Below are 24,079 nucleotides of genomic sequence, written 5' to 3'. Positions count from 1 at the left end.
CGTCCCCATTATTTCTGATATAGATATTTCCAAGCATAAGTCATTCTCTTTTACTTCTGTCCACACCAACATCTGGTTTTGCCACTCCATCACTCCTTGCCTGATGATGTTCTGCAGTGTAATGATTACAATCCTAAACCCACCCTATTCAGTTCTCACCAGAAATGCCACAGTCTTCACCACTCTAATTCCATAATCGCAGCCAGCCTTGGTCCATTGCCCTGTGATCGACCAAGTCTGCTCCACAGTCTCATCACTGGGCAGCACGGTAGCACAGTGGTTAGCGCAGTTACTTCACAGCTCCAGGGTCCCAGGTTCGAATCCTGGCTTGGGTCACTGTCTGTGCGGAGTCTGCATGTTCGCCCCGTGTCTGCGTGAGTTTCCTCTGGGTTCTCCGGTTTCCTCCCACAGGTCGAAAGATGTGCAGGTTAGGTGGATTGGCCATGCTAAATTGTCCAAAAAGGTTCGCTGGGATTTCAGAGTTACGGGGATAGGGTGGAGGTGTGGACTTGTAGGGTGCTCTTTCCAAAAGCCTTGCAGACTCAATGGGCCGAATGGCCTCCTTCTGCACTGTAAATGTTATGGTTCTATGGGTGACATGACCCCCTTACCTTCCAAAACATAACAATGATACAAAACACATGTGTAGGGTTGCAATTTGTCTACGAATAGATTGTGCACAATGGTTTTTTAAAAAATTCTTTGATGGGATGCGAGCACCACTGACCAGACCAGCTCATTTCCAATTGCCTTTGATATGGTGGTGGTGAGCAGCCTTCTTGAACCATTACAGTCTATCTGATGTAAGTGAGTTCCAGGATTGGGACACAGTGACAATGAAGGAATGGTGACATAGTTTTAACCAAATGTGAACTGTCACGCCATTCTAATAGAAGCTACGCTCAATTCTGTTGGCAAATTTACTTCTTCATTACGAAACCTAATAGAAGGGGATCAGTTTACTGGAGAGCTTCATTTTACAAGAGGGACATTTAAAAAAATACACTTGATTAAAAGTTATAGGATTTGACTATATCACTTCAAATGGACAATTGAAATTGTTGTTACGGGGTTGGAGATAATTGCAGACTTTAAATATTCATTCAATTCAATTCATTCAATTATGAACAAAGGAGGAATAATACTAGCTTATTTCTACAATTCTCACCAGAGGGCAGCACGGTAGCATTGTGGATAGTACAATTGCTTCACAGTTCCAGGGTCCCAGGTTCGATTCCGGCTTGGGTTACTGTCTGTGCGGAGTCTGCACATCCTCCCTGTGTCTGCGTGGGTTTCCTCCGGGTGCTCCGGTTTCCTCCCACAGTCCAAAGATGTGCAGGTTAGGTGGATTTGCCACGATAAATTGGCCTTAGTGTCCAAAATTGCCCTTAGTGTTGGGTGGGGTTACTGGGTTACGGGGATAGGGTGGAGGTATTGACCTTGGGTAGGGTGCTCTTTCCAAGAGCCGGTGCAGACTCGATGGGCCGAATGGCCTCCTTCTGCACTGTAAATTCTATGTCTATTTGTATAAAATCATACTTTCAATTAAAATGCATAATCGTTAGCTTGAATGCATGGCTCAATATCTGCTTCTTATTCTCAGCTGAAAATTATTAAAGCTATAATGATATGATTTATGTTCCAGAGGCATCATTGAAAGTTAACTTAATACTTTGCTCAAAATCTATTTGGTTCACCTACTTGTGTACACAATTTCTATCCTACAGTTCACATAACATTATATATGAACTAAAGAACCTGAATTAAGGATAAATAGAATGATTTTAAAATATAGGCTATGGTGCTCTTTATAGATTTGTTATGTCAACATTACATCTGTCTATTTTGTTCGCCAGCATCACTGTGATTATGAAAAATAGTTATTTCAACATTGCTTCCAATGAATGACCTGCACAAGTTTGCGGCCTTGAAATTTCATGCTTTTAACAGAATTTTTCACACTGAAACTTTATCGAGCAGACAGCACTGACCTTGTATTACGAAGGAACATAATAATGAACAAACCACAACTATATGATTAACAAAATGCACGACTATTTTGTGAAGAGCAATTAATATCAGTAATGCTTTCTAATTATACTGTGCTTGCACAGTGAGCATTATTTATTTATCTGCTTTTCATTGCTGTTACACAATACTAAAACAATGGCCCAGATTTTCCCATCAGCAGCAAACTGCCAACAGCACAAAGAAATCCGTATTTAACTGGTTCGTAGGCAGGACCCAGCGTCGGGCGAATAGTGAAGTCTTCCAGCACGGTGCATTGCCAGTGAAGCCATGCCCTCTCTCATGTCATGCACTGAAGACGTGCCCCTTGGAGGTCAGTCTTCAAATTTATGGCAGGTGGGCTTTTCACTGACTTTTAGATATTTTAAAACAGTATTGCCACTTTTTAAAAACTGTTATAAACTTTTAAATACTTCCAACATTTTTATAACACCTATTAAAAATTCATAAACTTTTAATGCTGTGACAGAGGGAGAAGGGGAGAAAGACAGAGATGGAGGGAGAGAGATAGGTAGACAGGCGTGGGATATTTCTGTGACATTATTCTCTAGTCCCTGGAGTTCCATAAACTTCCTGACTGTTGGAATCTGTCCCTGGGGTATAAATGCCACCTGGATCCTCTTATACACGTCACCCCACCCACCGGTTCCCCTCACCACCTACAGATTTTTTGTGATACTCCCCCTCCCATCAAGTGCTATTTCTGATTTTAGTGGGATGAGCAGAGGTGGAGCAAGATGCGACTGCAAACCCACAGCAATGTGGTTAATTCTTTTTTTAAATTTAGAGTAACAATTCTGTTTTTCAAATTAAGGAGCAATTTAGTGTGACCAATTTACCTACCCCCACCCAAAAAGATGTGGCAGGGTGAGACCCATGCACATACGGGGAGAATATGCAAACTCCACATGGCTGGTGACCCGTGGCCGGGATTGAACCTGGGTCCACAATGCCGTGAGGCAGCAGTGCTATCCACTGCGCCACCGGGCCTCCCTCAGAAATGTGGTTAATTCTTAACTGCCCAGGACAGCACGGTGACGCAGTGGTTACGAGTGCTACCTCAAGGCGCCAAGATCCCAGGTTCGATCTCGGCTCTGGGTCACTGTCCGTGTGGAATTTGCGCATTCTCCCTGTGTTTGCATGGGTTTCACCCCCACAACCCAAAGATGTGCAGGCTAGGTGGATTGGCCACGCTAAATTGCCCCTTAATTGGAAAAAATGAATCGGGTACTCTAAATTTATTTAAAAAAATAAAAAATTCTTAACTGTCATCTGAAATGGCTTAACAGGCCATTGAATTCAAAGGCAATTAGAGACGGGCAACACATTCCATGAAATAATTTTTTTTTAAAAATCATTTTAGAGAAGTGATTGATATGCAGCCTGGTAAAGTTACAAAATGAATGAGAGGATCCAGGACTTATTCGTGATCATCCTGCATTTGTGATAATGAAGAAGAGCTGTGATTTTATTGCTGACAGTTTCATCACTTCTACCATGCCTAACAGATTATCACCTTTCAAATAAACAAGGCTGTCCAAATATATCAGCTTTAAATTTCCTTTTCACTAATGTAGTCCTTCTTCCTGCGACTATCAGCCCTTTTTGCACGTAAAATTTGTACAACTTGTGGGCAAATAGGCACAATCTTTCACTCATGGTCCCTGCTATTTTAAGCATTGGATCAGTGAGACCATAAGCTAAGGTCCCTCTGGAGTCCATTGAGGTGCTGGTGGAAGTGAGATTGCCCAAAATTGTGGGGTCATTGCAGCCCTTGGCAGCAAAGCATTTGCCACTACTGGGAAAGAAACGTAGAGACCAATGTCACTAGCAGAAGAAATGTTCGAGCCTCATCGTCGATGTTCTTGAGAGCATTAAGTACTATTTGCATTTTTTTGTAACATGCAACATATTGATATCTTGAAAAAGTATTTAATTACAACAGTAAAATAACTATTGTGCAGTGACATGGCTTTTCAAGTTTTATGAGTCACTCATTCTTACCTCCAGAAAGAATGATGGCAGCCACAAAGAGAGACAAATCACTGTCATCCAGCTCTAGTGCATTGAACTTCATGGCAAACTCAAACTTGGGTTCCATTATCTCATTAAAAGGCTTCCGCAGGCTTTTTAAAAACTCTCGAGTCATAAAACCGTTCCCATAGGCTACCAGCAGCCCATCTTTGTTCATAATGGATGCCAACATGGCAAACATGGCTTCATAAACTCCATATTTTAACAGGGTCACTTGATCATTGAGGTCAAGGTTTATAAATTCAGGGATACATTTGGCAAATTCTGTCAGTTCCCTTACTGTTTCCACAGATGTACACTGGCAGCGTTGAAAGATTCTAACTTCAGCTTCTTTGTTCTGGATGCCATTTACTGCTTGCTTTGAAACTAGATTCTCTTCTGCCAGACGTAACGTCTCCATGTCATGAATTACAAAAGGCTGTAAATTTATTATTCAAGAATTAATAAACATCAAAACATTCTTCTGTACCAAGTTCCCAGAATACAATAATAGTTTCCTTAAGTGCTTTTAATTTTCCAGTGTTGCCTGTGTTCTAATTCGCACCAAATCATTTTACCCACCACCGCTGTGCTTGTTGACCTCTACTGACTCTCCATAGCCTCACCCCTTCCTATTTCTGTGTCCTCCAACCCGTACAATTCTCAGAGATATCAACACAACTCCAATTCTGGCCTCTTGGGAATTTCAGACATTAATCACACCAGCATTGGCAATCGTTTCTTCAACTGCCCAACTCTCAAGCTCGGAATTCCTGCCCTTACCTACTCCACCTCACTTCGTTTCCCGTTTACAACACTCTTTAAAACCCAACTCTTTGACCACACCGTTGGTGATCTGCCCTACCTAATGTGACTCATTTAAAAGTTTGTTAGATTACATTCTTGCAAAGGATGATTCACAATGAACATAACAAAAGAAATAGGAGCAGAAGTAGACCACACAGCTTCTTGAGACAGCTCTGCAATCTCATGTGATTATGGCTGATCTTTGGTCTTAACTCCACTTTCCTGTCCATTCCCTATATCCCTTGATTCACTGAAAGACCAAAAATATGCTATCTGATCCTCAAATACACTCAACAATTAAGCATTCATAATCCTCTGGGGTAGAGAAGTCCAAAGAGACACAACTCTCTAAGCAAAGAAGTTTCTCCTCATCTTTCTCCTACTGATTTACTCCTTATCCTAAGATTGAGTCCCCATGTTCTAGATTCCCCAACCAGGGGTAACAACTATTATCCTGTCAAGCCCCTTCAGAATCTTCTTTATTCTTGTACTTCAATCCCCTTGCAGTAAATACATTTTCCTTCCTAATTGCTCGCTGTATCTGCATACTGATTTTGTTTCATGTACGAGTATTCACAAGACTCTCTGGACATCATTTAGAAGCTTCACACTTTAAAAAAAAATTCTGCTTTGCTCTTCGTACTATTGAAGTGAATAATCTCACATTTTCCCACAGTATACTCCATCTGACACCTTGTTGCCCATTCACTTAACCTGTATCTATCTCTTTGTGGTCTCCTCCTCAGTTTATATTTCCACCTAGCTCTGTATCATCAGCAACAAAATCTGAGGATCTCCACATCTCAGGCAAAGTGCAAGGTTGAGAAGTCGGGCCTTCATGAATAACCTCATATTACCCCCAATGCAATGCGCCTTTATCTTGTGCATTAGCCTTTTGTGTGGCACCTTTTGGAAATCTACTGGTTTCCCCTTTATCTAGTAATATCCTCAAAGATTTTCAATAAAGTTGTCAAACACAATTATCTTTTCATAAAACCATGCTGACTTTGTCTGATAACACTATGCTTTACTTAAATGCATTGTGCAACTTCCTTAAATCTTAAATTCGAGCATTTTTCTGATCACTGATGTCAGGTTAACTGGCCTGTGTTCCCAATTTTCTCTTTCCCTCCTTTCTTGAATCACGGTGTTACATTTGCTAATCATGTAAAAGCTGATATATAGGTACTATATACTTTTTAAAGCAAAAAGAGCAGCAGATGGTGAAGATTCAAGACAAGTAATGCACGGGTAAAGTTCAATTACTCCTTTAAAATGATTTTTTTCCAGCACTGGCAGGGCCAGCATTTGTTGCCCATCCTTAACTGCCCTTGAACGGAGTAGTTTGCTATGCCATTTAAAAGGGCAGCTGGCACATTGCTTTGAGTCTGGAGTCACATATAGGTCAGGCCATTAAGATCAGCAGGTTTTCTTTCTTAAAAAGGACATCAGTGAACTAGATGGGTTTTTAATGACAATCAATGACAGTTTCATGATCAACATTACTAACACTTGCTTTATATTTCAGATTTGTTACTTGAATTTACATTCTTACTAGCTGCCATGGTGATATTTGAACCAGTGTCCCAGGGGCTTTGATTGCTGGTGTGGCGATATTACCAACATGCCACCACCTCTCCCTAAAAGTACATATTTTAGATAACCGTTATAATTGATCGAAGTTTGTGGGGGTAGTTCAGATGCGGTCTGAGACTTCTACTAACATGGTTAACGCATTTGTTAATCATGCCAATATTGAAAAAAGATCCCCCTTCTCCTCATTTTGAATATATTTTCTGCAAGGGATGGCATTTACAAAATCAAAGTAAAACTAGCATATGAAAAGGAAGAAGTGGAAAATAACATCAAGCCCAAACAAACCCATTTGATGCTAAGTCAGGTATTTTACCAATCTGCAAAAAACTATCTACCAGGAAAAAAGTATGGAGAGGAAAAAAAATGACAAATGATTCTTCAACTCCTTTATCTCATCAAGAACAATACCCAATTCCTGGTGGCAGCTGAGTTAATGTTAAATGATTATGGATTTTACCATCCATGGACTATTTAGAACAAGAACAAACCTCCTACAGTGAGATGAGAAATTATTAAATTTAAAAGTTATCAAGTGTTCATTTTCCTGCAAGTAAAGCAAAATGTCACTATTTATGTATTTTGAGCTGCCAAGTTTGTTTGAAAATGTGAAGAGGTCAAAGCTATTCAATTTATAGAATTTTCCACATTACAGGACTTTAAAGAACTAAGCTGCAATGAACCTCAGAGGTGCCACTATTTTGTTTGAGTGCTGTGCACCATTTCTTGCCTGATTTTCTATCCATCTGAACAATCTGTATCGAAAGAAGGGCGGGCAAAATAGAAGGAAGATGAACATGAGGAGCAGAAAGAATAACAAGAGTTCAGAAGATAGTGATGATGATATCACCACATGCACCATTGCCCCTTCCACCATTTCACCCATGTCCTCTGTATCCCCCAAAGCCAAACTTACATCTCTGGGTCCAGTATTACAGAAACAATTCTGTGGAGTGTTTGATTATCTCAATTAAAATTTGCCTGACATTTAAGACAAATTTTTAAAAAATGAATTAAAAAATGAAATTTTATGTACAGAAGTGTGATGTAGTTTATTTTGGTTGGAAGAACAAGGAGAATCAATATAAACAATATAAAATATTGGGTACAATTCTAAAAGAGGTGCAGGGACAGAGGGACCTGGGGGTATATCTGTATGGATCATTGAAGTGACAAGGCAGGTTGAGAAAGCAGTTAAAGCATACGGGATCCTGGCCTTTATAAACAGGGCCACAGAGTACAAAATCATGCAAGTCATTATAAATCTGTATGAAACACTGGTTGGACCAGTCTAATTCTGGGCACCATACTTGTGTGAAGGTATTAGAGAGGAGGTAGTAAAGATTCATGAGAAGATTTCCAAGGATGAGGAATTTCAATTAAGTGGATTGATTTGGAGAAGCTGAAGCTGTTCTGCTTGGAGAAAAGAAGAAATTTAGATGTGCAAAAAATATGAAGAGTATGGACAAAAGTAGAGAGAAAGGAACTGTTCCCCTTTGGCATAAGGGTTAAAAGCCAGCCGATTAGCAATCGTAGCAATAGCGACAAGAAGAAATACATTTTTACTCCGAGTGGATAGGATCTGGAATATACTGCCTGAGAGTGTGGTAGAGGAAGATTCAATCAGGGTTTTCAAAAAAATAATTGAGTAATTACTGCGAGAAAAAATTTGCAGGGCATCAGGCAAAAGCAGGTGAATAGGATTAAATGCTTCGCTCTTGCAGAGAGCTGATACAGATGTAACAGGCCAAATGACCTGAGTCATTTTCTGACTTCATGATTCCATAATAGCCATTTGAAAAAGCTAAACTCAACATTTATGACTGCAGCCACTGTAAAAGTTCATTGATATCAGCCAGGATGATAGACTACCCAAGAATGAAATACTGAAATCTCTGATTGCAAAGCCCGTCAACCTTTTTGCCACGTGCTATAACTGCAATAAAAGAAATGAAACTCAAAATCAAAATAAACCTTATTCCCACTAAAGGATATGGGGGAGGAGATAGGAATATGTGCATGCTTTGAGGCATCACATTTTATATCAACTTTTTAATTATATATTATTCACTTGTCTAAAAAGGTCAAATTAATGTGGAGGAATTACAATTACTTACCGGGATATTAGCTTTTCCTGTCAAAATGGCTCTGGCTTTGGTCTTGTTCATGTTAAAATTCTTTAGATATGCCTCAAACATATGTTTGGCAAGAGATTTGAGATCAGCCATCTGAGAATTCTGTACATCTTGTTCTAGTGTTAGGATCTCTGCCTTTAATTTCTCCTTTTCAGATTGTGGCATTCTACCGAAACGAATAGCTGTGTAGGTAGGGAACATAAAATTTATTCAATTTTACCCTTCAGTTGACACTGGAACTCTTTTCCCCCTCTCCCCATTTCTGTCCATGCTGGAATTATTATTTTTTCCTCCTGAAGTTCATACCGTCTTTCCCTCCAAGTTCACTTTTCTCCTCCTCTTTTCTGCCCAAATTCACTCTGCCACAGTTTCTCGCAGCACTAATCTAGCTCATCCATTTTCGTCAGCACCATCCACTCTCCACCCCCCAGCTGGCATCATTCTTGGCCTCTCCCTTCTGCACTCTACCACCACACTCCACGTCATTCCTGGTCTTCTGCCACCTGTTTTTTGTTGCCAAACAGTTTTAAGGAGGTATTTTTTGGTATTGTAAACAGTTGAATTACAGAATCAGGAAGCAAAAGGACTGTACAATAAACAAAGTACATAGTGCAATTGCCGTAACCCGTCCCACCCAGAACTGCCTAATTGACCCCTTACACTACATTCCCCTAACCCTCCCCCCCCCGGACAATTAATTCTTGCAAAGAAGTCAATGAATGGTTGCCACCTCCGGACGAACCCTAACAACGACCCTCTCAAGGCGAACTTGATTCTCTTCAAGCCCAGGAAACTCGCCATGTCTGAGAGCCAGGCTTCCGACTTCGGGGGCTGAGTTCCTCCACACTACAAGTATCTGTTTCCGGGCTACCAGGGAAGCAAAGGCCAAAACATCGGCCTCTTTTGCCCCTGGACTTCCAGGGCCTCTGAAACCCCAAAAATCACCACCTCTGGACTCATTGCCACCTGATGCTCAATTCTCTAGACACAACGTCCTCAAACCCCTGCCAGTATCTCCTAAGTTTTGGACACGCCCAAAACATGTGGACATGGTCTGCCGGTCCTTTCAGACACTTTACACATCTGTCCTCTACATTGAAGAATCTGCTCATCTGTCATGTGGACCCGGTGGACAAACTTAAATTGAATCAGGCTGAGCCTGCCACATGTTCCAGTCCCATTAACCCTGCTCAGCGCGTACGCCCACAGGCCTTCCTCAATCTCCCCTCCCAACTCCTCCTCCCATTTATGCCTCAGCTCCTCGGTCTGCATCTCCTCTGCCCCCATGAGCTCCTTGTAAGTATCCAAGATACTTCCCTCCCCACCCATCCTCTAGACAGTACCCCAACTTGGATCCCCCTTAGTGGCAAGAATGGAAAAGGTGGCGCCTGCCTGCGCAAAATGTCTTGCACCTGAATATACCGAAATTCATTCCCCCTCGTCAACCCAAACGTGGCCTCCAGTGCTCTCAAGCCAGGGAAGCTCCCTTCCAAGAACAAATCTCCCATCCGCTCAATCCCCGCCCTCCGCTATACCCAAAATCCCCCGGGGCAAACCAATGGTTGTCACATATCGTGGGAAAATGGGTTCTCTGCCCCCACGCCGGCCGCAATTTCGGTGTCGGGGTGCAGAGAAGCCAGCCCATTGACTTTCATTTACAAACATGGACAAGTAAGCAGTGCCTTGAAGCAGTTCACCTGAAACACGAATGACTGCCGCATATGAAAATGCAATAATAATGCATCCTCAATTAGCTTGTGGAAATGAACAAAATCCTGAAATGCATGCAACAAAAAGCAAACTTGCTTTGAGTTGTGTTGCCATCGAAGAACTGAATTGCTCCCACGCTTTGTGGAAGCCCACCTCCGACTCTCGAGTGGTGGCCTTGATCTTTTAATGGAGAAATTCCACCAGGTCTGCCAACCAGTCTGCAGCTGTGGGTAGTGCTGCTGATCGCCAGTCGAGCAGGATTCTCCGACGAGCGATTAGAGAAGTGAAAGCTAGGGCATCAGTCCTCCTCCCCATGTGCAGCTCTGACTGTTCCAATACTCCGAAGACAGCCACTTTCAGGCACGGCTCTACCCTCACCCCCACAACCTTAGCCATTGCCTTGAAGAAGGCTGTCCGGAACCCTACAAGTCTGGGGCACGCCCAGAACATGTGGGCACATTTGGCCGGGCCATCCTGGCACCATTAACATTTATCTTCCACCTCCGGGAAGAACCTGTTCATTCAGGTTCTGGTTAGGTGCGTTACGTGCACCACTTTAAACTGCATGAGGCTGATCCGTGCGCAGGAGACGGAGTTGGCCCTGCTCAATGCTTCGCTCCAGAGTTCCCAACCCACTTCTCTTCCCAGTTCGTCCTCCCATTTTCATCTGGCATTGTTCAGTGGTAGTTTTGCCCTGTCCAGTAACTATCCATAGGTGTTCCACAGTTTCCCTCTTTCTTACTGTTTGTGTTCATCAGTTCCTCTAATTGTGTCTTTCTCAAGGCCCTGGGGTATCCTGCTGTCTCCTTGTAGAGAAATTGTCTGATTCGGAGGTGCCCGAGTTCCTGTCCTGTCAGCAGTTCCAGGTCTTCGGTCAGTTCGCTCAGGGTCGCTAGTCTGTCCCCAATGCAAAAGTCCCTAACGCTTAGTGTCCCCCTGTCCTGCCTCCATTTTTAAAAAAGGTGGTGTTCGAGCATGGCTGATGATAATTTGTGGTTTCTGCAAATGGGGGCCATCTCGGTTCAACCAAAATATTGCCTCATCTGGTTCCATGTCTTTAATGCTACCACCACTGGACAGGATGTGCATTTCGTCAAGGGAGGGTTGGGGGTGCGGAGTATGGGAGCGCTGCCATGGCGAGGGCCCGGAGAGTCATGTCCTTGCAGAAAGACCTCTCCATCCTCACCCATTCCATGTTGGGTTCACGTATCCATACCCTCACCCCCTCCGCTGTAGCTGCCCAGTGGTAGCATTTGGTAGTGCCAGACCGCCTACAATTTTCCTCCTTTGCAGTGTTGATTTGGGAATTCTTGGCTTCTTCTCCCACCTCCCACCCCACGCAAATGCCATGATCATTTTGTCTATGCTATGGAAGAAGGCCTTGGGGATGAAGATCGATATGGATCTGATCAGGAAGAGGAAATCTGGCAGTATTAATTTTGATCGTCTGCACCCTCCCGCCAAGGAGAGTGGGAGCGTATCCCATCTCAGCAGATCCTTTTTAATTTCCTCCGCCAGACTGGTCAGATTCCACTTGTGGATCCGTGTCCAACGGGTTATCTCAATCCCCAGGAAGCAGAATTTGTTTTGGGCTAGTTTGAATGGTAGTCCCTCCAGCTCTGTCCCTTCCCTGCTTGGGTTATCCAGGAAAGCCTCGTGCTTGCCCAGGTTGAGTTTAAAAAAAAATTATTGTCACAAGTGGGCTCACATTAACACTGCAATTAAGTTACTGTGAAAATCTACTCGTCGCCACACTGAAGCCTATTCGGGTAAGCCGAGGGAGAATGCAGAATGTTCAATTCACCTAACAGCACATCTTTCGGGAGTTGTAGGAGGAACTGGGGCACCCGGAAGAAACTCACGCAGACACAGGGAGAACGTGCAGACTCTGCACAGTGACCCAAGCAGGAATCGAACCCGAGACCCCGGTGCTGTGAAGCAACAGTGCTACCCACTGTGCTACCATGTCGCCCATACCATAGCCCGAGAAAGCTCCGAACTCTTTCAGGAGCTGCATGATTGCTCTCAGGCCTTTCTGTGGTTCGGAGACGGAGAGAGCAAGTCAGCTACATAGAGTGAGAGACTCCGTGCTCTGCACCACCCCTTTGGATACATTTCCAGCTTTTGTGTCTAGCAGAGCGATCGCCAGGGGTTCAATTGCTAGGGCAAACAGGAGCAGGGACAGTGGGCATCTCTGCCGTGTGCCTCTATGCAGCTGGAAGTATTCAGAGCTGGTGGTGTTGGTCCGAATGCTCACCTTGGTAGCGCAGGAGATTCACCCAGGAGGTGAAACTAGCACAAACCGTTTCAGTACTTGAATTTCTGGGGCAGCATGGTGGTAGCATTGCTGCCTCACCGCGCCGAGGTCCCAGGTTTGATCACGGGCCTGGTTCACTGTCCGTGTGGAGTTTGCACATTCTCCCCGTATTTGCGTGGGTTCGGGCCCCACAACCCAAAGATGTGCAGGGTAGGTGGATTGGCCACGCTAAATTGTCCCTTAATTGGAAAAAATGAATTGGGTACTCTTAAATGTTAAAAAAAAAAGGAGGTCCTTCGAAGGCCTTTTCTGCATCCAGAGAGATGATCACCTCATGTTCTCTCCTGGGGGTGGGGTGGGGGGGGGGGGGGGGGGGGGGGGGGGGGGTGGGGGGGGGGGGGGTGGGGGGGGGGGGGGGGGGGAGAAAGAGCTTTCCAGATCTCCAGTCTCTTGGCCAGAACTTTCGCAAGTATCTTCGGGTCTACATTAAGCAGTGAAATTGATCTGTACAATTGGTATTCTGGCAGGCCTTTGTCTTTTTTTTTTAGGTACCAGCGATATAGTGGCCTGTGTTAGCGTAGGAGGCAGGGTGTCCCTCACTAGCGAGTCTACGAACCTATCCCTTAGGTGCGGGGCCAGGGCCGGCACTAATTATTTTTATAGAAGCCCGCCGGGTCCCGGCGCTTTCCTCGCCTGCATGGAGCTGATGTTCTCTATGATTTCTCACAGATCTATTGGTGCTTCAAGTTCGCCTTGCTTGTCCTCCCCCACAACTGGCATGTCCACTCCGTTGAGGAACTGTTTCATCCGCGCCGGGGGGTTCGGAGGTGTACAGCAATCGTTAGAAGGTCTTGAATGCCTGATCGACCTCTTTTGGCTCAGTTATCAGGCTCAGCTGTTTTTTTTTTACCTGCGCTATCTCCCTCGTGGCTGTCTGCTTTCTCAGCTGGTGAGTCAGTGGCCAGCCAGTCTTTTCTTCGTGCTCGTAGAAAGTCCCCCGTGTTTGGCGGAGTTGGTGCACTGTTTTCCTAGTGGATAGCAGGTTAAAGTCCATTTGCAGCTTTCTCCTCTCCGCCAGAAGCTCTATGTTGGGGCTTCGGAGTACTTTCTGTTGACCTCCAGGATGGAGTTGATCAGTTGTTGCCTGGCCACCCTCTCTTCCCTGTCTCTACGAGTCTTATAGGCTATAATTTCTCCCCTGATCACAGCCTCCAGTGCCTCCCAGAACATGGAAGGTAATATTTCCCCGTTCTGGTTATTATGGCCTATGATGTTTTTGGCAGAAGGACTTGACGGCCAAGAGGTCCATGTCCAGCCTCCATGTGGGGCGCTGGTCACGGCCCGTCTCCAACCTCACATCCATGTAGTGTGGAGCGTGGTCGGAGATGACTATCAAGGAGTATTCCGCTCTTACTATTCCTGGAAGTACCAATTTCTCCATTGCAAAGTCGGCAATCCGGTGTATACGTTGTGGACCAGTGAGAGGAACGAGAATTCCTTCTCACCATGGTGTAGGAACTATCATGGGCCCACCGCCCCCATCTGTGACATGAATGTTCCAGTTCCCTTGCCATGCCTGTCTTTTTCCCCATTTTGGGGTTTGATCAGTCAATCAGAGGGTCCTGAATGCAGTTAACCCCCCCCTCCCCCCCCCCATGATCAGCTGGTGTGTGTCAATGTCGGGGGTTTTCACCATGGTATTTATATAAAGTCTGTGTCGTCCCAGTTAGACGCGTGCACATTTACCAGTAATACCGTTGCCCCATCTAGGACACCGCTGACCATGATATACCATGGAAAAGGAGCCTAGCAGGGAAGACAATGGCAGGAATCTTTGGGGGTGACTCGGGAGGCACAACAGGAATTCATCCCAAGGAGGAGAAAACATGCACAGGGCAGGACAAGGCATCCATGTTTGACGAGGGAAGTCAAGGACAGTATAAAAGCAAAAGAAAAAGCATACAATATGGCAAGGATTAGTGGAAGCCAGAGGATTGGGAAGCCTTTAAAAGCGAGCAGAGGACAACTAAAAAAGCATAAGGGGAGAGAAGATGAAACATGAGTGCAAGCTAGCTAGTAATATAAAAGAAGATAGGTAAGAGAGGCAAAAATAGACATTGGACCACTGGAAAACGTGGCTGGAGAAGTAAAAATAGGAAACAAAGAAATGGCAGAGGAACTGAATAGTTACTTTGCATCAGTCTTCACGGTGGAAGACACAAGTGGGATGCCAGAGCTCCAGGAGAATCAGGGGGCAGAGGTGAGTGCAATGGCCATCACTAAGGAGAAGGTTCTGGGGAAACTGAAAGGTCTGAAGGTGGATCAGTCACCTGGACCGAATTGTCTAAACCCCAGGGTGCTAAAAGAGATAGCAGAGGAGATTGTGGAGGCATTGGTGGTGATCCTTCAGGAATCACTGGAGGCAGAAAGGGTCCCAAAGGACTGGAAAGTGTCTCATGTTATACACTGTTTAAGAAGGGAGGGAGGCAGAAGACAGGAAATCATCGGCTGGTTAGCTTGGCTTCGGTCATTCGTAAGATTTTAGAAGCCGTTATTAAAGATGAAATCGCACAGTACTTGGAAGTGCATGGTAAAATAGGACTGAGTCAGCACGGCTTTGACAAAGGGATGTCATGTCTGACAGTTCTTTGAGGAGGTAACAAGGAAGTTAGACAAAGGAGAACCAGTGGACATGGTTTACTTAGATGTCAAGAAGGCTTTTGACAAGGTGCTGCATAGATGATTGTTAAATAAGTTAAGAGCTCGTGGTGTTAAGGGTAAGATCCTGGCATGGATAGAGGATTGGCTGACTGGCAGAAGGCAGAGAGTGGGAATAAAGGGGTGTTTTTCAGGATGGCAGCCGGTGACTAGTAGTGTGCTTCAGGGGTCTGTGCTGGGACCACAACTTTCACAATATACATTAATGATCTGAAAGAAGAAACTGAAGGCACTGTTGCTAAGTTTGCAGATGATACAAGGATCTGTAGCGAGAAAGGTAGTATTGAGGAAGCAAGAGGGCTGCAGAAGGATTTGGACAAGCTAGGAGAGTGTGCAATGAAGTGGCAAATTAAATATAATGTGGAAAAATGTGAGGTTATGTACTTTGGAAGGAGGAATTTATGTATAGACTATTTTCTAAATGGGGAAATGCTTAGGAAATCAGAAGCACAAAAAGGTTAACGTTCAGGTTCAGTCAGCAGTTAAGAAGGAAAATGCAATGTTAGCATTCATGTCAAGAGGGCCAAAATACAAGACTAGAGATGTACTTCTGAGGCTGTATAAGGCTCTGGTCAGACCCCATTTGGAGTATTGTGAGCAGTTTTGGGCCCCATATCTAAGGAAGGATGTGCTGGCCTTGGAAAAGGTCCAGAGGAGGTTCACAAGAATGATTCCTACAATGAACAGCTTGTCACATGAGGAACGGTTGAGGACTCTGGTTCTGTACTCATTGGAGTTTTGAAGGATGAGGGGGGGGAACCTTGTTGAAACTTACAGGATACTGAGAGGCTTGGATAGAGTGGACATGGAGAGGATGTTCCCACTTGTAGGAAAAACTAGAACCAGAGGACACCATCTCAGAATAAAGGGATGATCCTTTAAAACAGAGATGAGGAGGAATTTCTTCAGCCAGAGTGTGGTGAACTGTGGAACACTTTGATGCAGAGGGTGTGGAGGCCAATTCACTTTAAGACAGAGATAGATAGGTTCTTGATTAATGAGGGGATCAGGGGTTATGGAGAGAAGGTAGGAGAATGGGGATGAGAAAAATATCAGCCAGGATTGAATGGCGGAGCGACTCAATGGGCCGTGTAGCCTAATTCTGCTCCTATGTCTTATGGTCTTTTCCCCTTGGTCTGTAACCGTCTATGTCTCAATTAACTTCATCCACTTGCTGATCACTATCGCTACTCCCCTAGCCCTCATCCCTTCGCATGAATGATATGTCTGTCCCACCCAGTCCTTTCTTTCTCGCAGTCGGTCCTTCTCCCTCAGGTCTGTCACCTGCAGGTAGATTATGTTGGCTTTTCGGCCTAAGTGGGCGAAGACTCTGGACCTTTTCACTGGGCCGCTGAGAGCCCTCACATTCCAGGTGATAATCCTGATGGGGGGTTTCGCTCCCCCCGGTCCTGCGGGATCAATCATACTTAAATGGTGAATGCGTCTCTGCACCCGGGGTTTTCCTTTGTTTAGGGATCCTCCAAAGTGGCTGCTTGCGGCGCCATCTTGTTTCCTTGGCCTGCTCCCGATCTGCCAATCAGAGTACCAGCTATTTTTTTCCCCCCCACGGTTCCTACGCCCTGTTTCCTACGTATTCCTTGCGTCCCCCCCACCTTCCCTCCCTCTGGCCAGGCACTCCCTCCCTGCCGAGAGGTGCACCCCCCTTACTGCCTGTCTTCCCATGCTAGCCCTCCCTGCTAGTACAGTGGCTCCACTCGCAGGGCTGCTCTAGCCCTTTCCTAGGCCCGCCGACTGTCCACTTTCTCCACTTTGCCCCGTAACCTACATTTCCCCATCATCGCTCTCTCCTGTGATTCGGTCTTTCTGATCAGAACGAGGCAGTACAGTCCTGCGCAAACATGTTAACTTGTTTTATCAATCTGTTTCTTTCAGCGATTTTCCTCCAACCCGCCTTCATCGCAGCCTCGCCTGCCCGTTGTCCTGGCCGATGGCCCATACAAAGTTGTTTGCCTCTGCCGGGTATTGAAAAAGTACACTTTCTCTGGCGTGTGCCCAAAGTCTGGCTGGGAATAACATGCCCAATCACACCCCACGTTTGTAAAGCGTCGACTTTGCCTGGTTAAACTCAGCCCTTTTTGCCAGGTCTGCCCCAATATCTTGATAAATACAGACTCTGTGTCCTTCCCATGTGCTTGCTTTAGTCTGTCTTGCTCGCCGCAGGATCCTCTCACGATCCTGGTATCAGTGCAGCTTCCCAATGATCGCTCTCAGCTGCTTCCAACCTTGGGCTTCAGTCTGAGCGACCTGCGAGCCCTGTCAAATTCTGGGAGGTTGAGGAAGCAGTCTCTCTCGACTAGGTTCCTCAGCATTTGGGCAATGTAGCCTGTCGGGTCTCTACCCTCCATGCCTCCTGGCAGGCCACATGTTTTGTCGCCGGGACCCATTTTCCTGATCCTCGAATTTCCCCTTCAAGCTACCTTGGGCCGCCACCAACCTTTTTACCTCTGCCTCCAGAGCGATGAGTGTCGCTCTGGTCCGTCGAGGCTCTCTACTACAGGTCGTGGATTGTCCTCTCCCCCGCCTCCACTTTCTTCCCCAGTCCGTCGATCGGCTTTTGTAGGGTGACGATTGCCTCAGTCACCTCCACCTTAACCGCCACCTGGATCTCAATTCTGATTATCTTTTTCATGGTGGCCAGCTTGAGGAAGGTCTTCCATCCGTCTCCAGGTGGCGAGATGGAGGCTGGTGTTCAGGTCGATGGGCTCCCCCTATCTTGGGCGGCCGGGACCCCCTCGCCTTGTGGGTCTGCCGGTTCATCTGCTTGCTGTTCATTGCCCTTTCCAACACTTCTGCCATCCCTTCGGCTCCTGTTTGTTGGCATTCTTTTTGCAATCGTTCTCTTTCTTCCATTGGGGTTACTTCCCTATCGATTTCCGGACAAAATTCGCCTAACAGAGCATTTTTGATTCTGGTTGGGAGGAGAGCCACCTGATGTGCGTCCGTTCAGCACATCACCGTCAGCCCCTCTTTGACAAAGTTTAAGAGAACTAGAAATCAGTTTGGTCAGATATGACAGAGAAAAGTGAGGGACAATCTGAGGGGGAAAATAAAAACTGCATAACTTTTGGGCAAGCAAGAGATTTAATCATGTGTGGACAATTAAAAAAAAAACAAACAGGTGGAAGATTAACAAGAAAATAACCAAGAATTGGTGTGAACAAAACAAAATACTACAAATTGCAGTTAATAAAAAGGTAATTGATGGTACAAGACGACATCAAGGAGGCTCTCAAATTAAACAAAGAGGACAGATGCCACACAACCCCTCACAAAATTTGGCAATAAATTAAGTTTAAACTTAAATGTTATTTAAAAATAACAAGAGAAAACATTAATAGAATTTGAAATACTTAGCTACTGGAAAATTGCTTAAAAATTAGAGTGATAGAACTGGGAGAAAAAATAAATAAATTTGTACACCACAGTTACAATTATATGATAACACTGATATTGCAAAACTGTTAAAAAATAACATAGCAATCCATAAAGGGAAAAGTTGACATGAAAATATGATCAAAAACTATGACAATTGAAGCAAGGTTTGTGGATAAGAAACCCACATGCAATGCAATATTACATGCTAACGTATTACATATTATGTGCTAGGATAAGTGCCAAAATATGTGGGAACACGTCCTGTAAATTCACTTCACCTTTTTCTTCCAGCCTCTTCTCATGGAATCTATCTAGTGTTCTAAATGCTTCATAAAAGGAGTTAAAAATAAATATAAAATGTGCACCGATGACACGCGGACATAAAAAATTCTTCCCCTCCAACACACATTTAGATAGTTTAGCTCGTTTGCGAACAAAGGAGGATTATCCAAATGAGGTGCCATTAAAAGCTAAACATGCATATCTTTGGTTATTTTGCTTTTCAAGGTGTTTGTCTTCAGAAGATCCCACCAGCATGAACAACCGGAACATTCTGGTCAGTAAGTCAAGGTTGTACCATAGTCGCTTGCTGAAAACGACATATATTCATACACAGAGACCCAGACCCTGCAATCAATAAGAATATGTTCAAGCCTTGTGCCTTTCTTGAATTACCCAGAAGCATGGGGAGCCTATAGTTTCCCATGTTTTTCTGCATGGTAATAAGTAGATCAATCAGAGTCAACTTGCCAACCAATCAGAACCCCTCTCTATCCTGCAGTATAAATTGTAATCATTTGAAATTCTTGTGTTTTGCCTGATAAGTGAGAGACAAAATTCAAATAAATATAACAAGGCTTGAACATAATTTGTTGCACAAAACAGGTCCCTGCATATGAATGTATGTCACTTCTAGCAAGCGACATTAATTAAGCCATGTTACACGCTTGATCGATTGTCTTAAATTAGTTATTAAATGTACATCCAGGATTGTTCACCTAGTGTCCAATCGCAAATCACAACTAAGAGATTGTTCAGCAATATCTCTCCTTTCAGCAAAAAAAAATAAATGACAGATTTCGCCACAATATCAAAACTCTCCTTGTCCTTGGCTTTCTCAGTCTCTCCCCACAGCTCCTGGTCCCACAGCTGCTTTACAGCTTCTACAAAATCTATTTCTGCCGTCTCAAGTTCCAACCCAAGCTGATGGCTGATTGCCTACTTCTGTGAGCAAAAACACACCCAGATAGATTACAAGAAAGGAACCGTCCTAACTCCCATATTCCATCTCCATGGCAATGTGGCATACTTTGGGATCCTCCAAGCAAAAATGTACACTAATTTTTTTTTAATCCATTGATTCTGTAACCTCCATGTATAACTTATATCTCCAATAGTTTCTAGGCTTGCTGGCTCTACCAAGAAACCCCTTGTTTACAAAGGTGATTTTAGAATGAGTTTATAGTGTTCAGCAATTACTTCTTCAACACCACCATAGTGCCACCTATATTCTCTTTATATTTGAAGCAGTCTATTGAATAAGAAGTGCAGCCTATTAAAAAATTAAAACCCCAATTCCAACTTAAGTACTCGGGAATAATAAATCTTTCTTAAATTATCGTGCCATTATTTATGGAAATTGGCTGCCCATCTCTTAGGGGTTGGAGGACTGCTGATTCCTGTCTTACCATTGGCAAAATTGCTCAATGGTGGGCATCAGCCTGACATCATTCCTTGCAATTTTACAGTCGCACCTTCCAGGTAAAATTCATCCCAGAGACCCCAAGGGTTAAGTTATGAGGAAAAGTATATTATCTGGAATTTAGAAGCTTAAGGGGTGATTTGACCAAAGTTTTCAAGATATTAAGGAGAAGATGGGAAAGAATGGAGAGAAACAGAGGGAATTTTTACTTAACAACATAGCAGGAGCATTGGAATCCTGTAGTGCATGGAAAATCCAGAAATCCAAGTTTCTCCACATCCAGTGGAGTTAAAACTGCGGCACGACACAGCATATAGACTTTTATCTTGAAGTGGCCATAGGGGCTGGGATTATATGGTGGAGGAGCTTGGCAGGAGTAGGAGGAAGCACCCCCAACTCCTAACCCAGAAGGGTAGGGAGAAAGCAAGTGGCCTTCATGTAGGCATATGAAAGTTAAAATCCCCTATGAAATCCACCCTGCCTTTAATAAATGTTTGTTTAATCTTTGCATTTAAATATTCTACCACTTTACATCTGCTACCAGGAGGCCTATACAGAACTCCTATTAGTCTTAAATATTTTCTATTTATTAATTCTACTCTTAATGTTTCCATCATTTAAATTATTTTATCAATACCCTAAGGCTACAACTCCTCATCTACCATTTTCCACATCTTTCCTGTGACCTTGTAACCTGGTATATCTCGTTCTCAGCCCTGATTGTCTTGCAGCCATGCTTCAACAATGGCTACTATGTTATATTCTCCAAGTTAAATTTGTATCTGTCATTCTTTCAATTTATTCTTTATACTGTTGTTTGTATAATGAATGCTTATTTGGGCCATACACCCTCATCTGTACATCTGTTCTAATGTTTACTCAGATATTTCTTATTACTCTCTCCTGGTTTAATTATTTCACACCTTAGTTTTATCCTTAAACTGCAGTGCCAAAAGCACAATTTCTACTGCTCTACTCTTTCCCTTTCTTTTGTTTTGGAACAGTTTTGCTCATAACGAGCATCAGTAGAATGTGATACTAAGCTGCGGAGGAACAAGCTGACGAGATGGCAGCTGCCTCAGTCCACTGATCCCTCTCAATAGGTTGAGAAGCCAACTTCCTGGAATGCTATCACTCAGGCTGCACTGATAGAAGCACTTAGGTGGTAGAAAGGCAGGTTTAGACACCGATGATAATAAAAAAATAGGGTGATTGTATGTACTTTGCTATTACTATATTGAAATAAATTGCACTGATGTGGTGCTTTCATATAATCGGAGGTTTATTATACAGAAAAGGGGTATGTTGCAAGAACCAAGCTGGAAGTGATCAACTGTGAAGGTGGTTATTGAATTCAGCTCCTGTAGGACACAGCCATTCAGGCAGCTATGGAACAATCTCTGTATCAAGTGAACAGTATTAATGTCAGGTTACTGATTTCTTTACATGAGAGTGGGCCATTCATAACCTCCCTAACCCAAGAGAATCAAATAAATGGAAGTCTTTTGGGCAACAAAACATCACTCTCATCTAACCATGCTTCCCAAAAGGTCTGGCTGTATCGGCAAAGAAAGAAATAATTAATTTTTCAGGTTGATAATCTTTCATCAGTTCTGATGAGATGTCATCAACCTGAAATGTTCCCTCAGTTTCTCTCCATAGATGCTGCCGGATCTCCTGAGCATTTGCAGCATTTTCTGTTTTTCTTTAAGATTGCCAGCATCTGCAGTAATTTGCTTTGTGCCAAATTTCCCATGGTACCTATACGTGCCTGTCAGCTTTACCAGTGCTCCTTGTACGTACAATTGCTTGACCAGCATTGCAGTTAATTGGCTATTTAAGCTGGAATAAAGAGTCATGGAAGTGACACAGTTCTCTTCAGTTAGCTCACTCCTGAGCACTTGGGTGTTGTCACTTACATCCCCCCACAAGCGTGTGCCTGAAAGAGAAGACCTGGTTGCCGATATGGCAATATCAGGCAGGTGGACAGTTGGACACAGCTATCACCTTCCCAGTGGCGTTTGGATCTGTGGTCCAAATGAGCAGCAGAATGACTGTTCTAAAGGCAGCTATTAGATGCCGATATGGCAATATCAGGCAGGTGGACACAGCTATCACCTTCCCAATGGCGTTTGGATCTGTGGTCCAAAAGAGCAGCAGAATTGATTGTTTTAAAGGCAGCTATTAGATTCGTAAAGTTCCATACCAGTGTTTTCCACAGTCTAGAAATTAGGACCCTGCCTCCAATAGGGCTTGACATGGGCCCCTGTCCCCATGGCAATCATGCCATATGCATTATCACCAGGCAGACCTAGTAGGAGGGCACATTACTCTCCTCCATTTTATATTGAATTAAAAGGAGACAGTTCAAAACATAACCATCTAATAAAAACAAGCATTCGTCATTCCCCAAAGGCAAATTAGACAAACACTTGCCTTCCCACTGACAGCTTAACAAAATGACACGGTTATCCTTTCTACTGACAGCTTAACAAAATGACACAGTTAGATTTTAAACTCTTGATGGTTTTCTATTCTGGGTTTTGAAGTGTTGATAGTAGGTTAGGGTGCGGTAAAGTCGGCATAATCCCAGATGACCTTTGGCTGCTTTCTCCTTTGTGGGGAAGTGCACACTGGGGTGATTTAACCTGAGGATCACCACACCTCAGGTGAGGGGCAAGGTTGAGAAGGTGGGCCTTCATGAATAACTTCAGCCTGTTCGGGAATTGAATCCACGCTGCTGGCCACTGCAGCACAAACCAGCTGTCTAGCCAATGGAGCTAAACCTCCCCAGCCACCAGCACTTTTTGTGCTTGATGCACGATCAATGCACAGAGACTCAGATTGGGTGCAACTGTGGCTTTATTGCAGTCAGATGCGTGGCCTCCTACAGCAGCTGGCGAAAAGGCAGATCAATGGAGGACACGCATATTTATACAGCTCCTAGTGGGCGGAGCCAGCCGGCAGGAGCTACCAGCGAACCTGTAGTACTACAGGTTCTTACATCCCCTAATACAGGTGTACACAGTGGTTCACCACAGTGCTTTTGTTCGCCTCCTCAAACTGCAGCCCTTGTAGGTCAGTGTTAAAGATGAACTTAGCTAAATGTAGAAAACTATGAATCATTAGGGATTTGATGTCAGATAAGAAGCCCAAACACTACAGGCTGAATAATATGAATCACTTTCGGGAACGCAATATGGGGGTGATGTTGGAGCACCATTTACAACATCGTGCCATCTTACGATAATATAGTATGTAGGTGTGTCAAAAGCCGGCCACATTATTTAAATTGTAATTAAGAACGCAATTAAGGTCATTAACGACCCAGCTCACAGCTAAAATACATTCAGAAGACAATAACATGCCTTCAGGGTGAAATCACGACAGGTAGGGAATGTGTTTTCTAATGGGCAGTCATTGTTCAGATAGGTTTACACTTAATTGACTGCAGGGCATGCTCAGGGGAATGAGTGGAACCTTTTGGATATTGTTTTCCCTCCTCTGACTCAGAGGGCTCTTGACTGATTAATTGTTTTCATGTCCATGACCCAGGGTTGTAAAGTTGAGACAGATGGGCCTTGTGGTCACAGTTGGAGATAGAATCTCCACTGAGACAGAGAGAAGGATTAGGAGAGGAAGAAGGGAACACAAGGAGGCTCAGAATTATGTGGATTTTCAGGAAGGGGATCGAGCAAAGCAGCCCCAGACCCCGAATGT

The 24,079-nt window shown here is 44.1% G+C and overlaps 1 protein-coding gene across 1 annotated transcript in view; it reads right to left on the bottom strand.

The window, feature by feature from the left end:
- pparab (peroxisome proliferator-activated receptor alpha b) overlaps window positions 1-24,079 on the bottom strand; it is a 107,862-nt gene that overhangs the window by 14,014 nt on the left and 69,769 nt on the right. Inside the window, 2 exon segments of the mRNA XM_038779964.1 lie at window positions 4,033-4,480; window positions 8,559-8,758. Of these exon segments, the coding sequence (XP_038635892.1) occupies window positions 4,033-4,480; window positions 8,559-8,758 (648 nt within the window).

The sequence above is a fragment of the Scyliorhinus canicula genome, chromosome 20 (assembly GCF_902713615.1).
Source record: "Scyliorhinus canicula chromosome 20, sScyCan1.1, whole genome shotgun sequence".
Lineage (NCBI taxonomy): Eukaryota > Metazoa > Chordata > Chondrichthyes > Carcharhiniformes > Scyliorhinidae > Scyliorhinus > Scyliorhinus canicula.
This window is presented reverse-complemented; position numbering and strand designations above follow the sequence as displayed.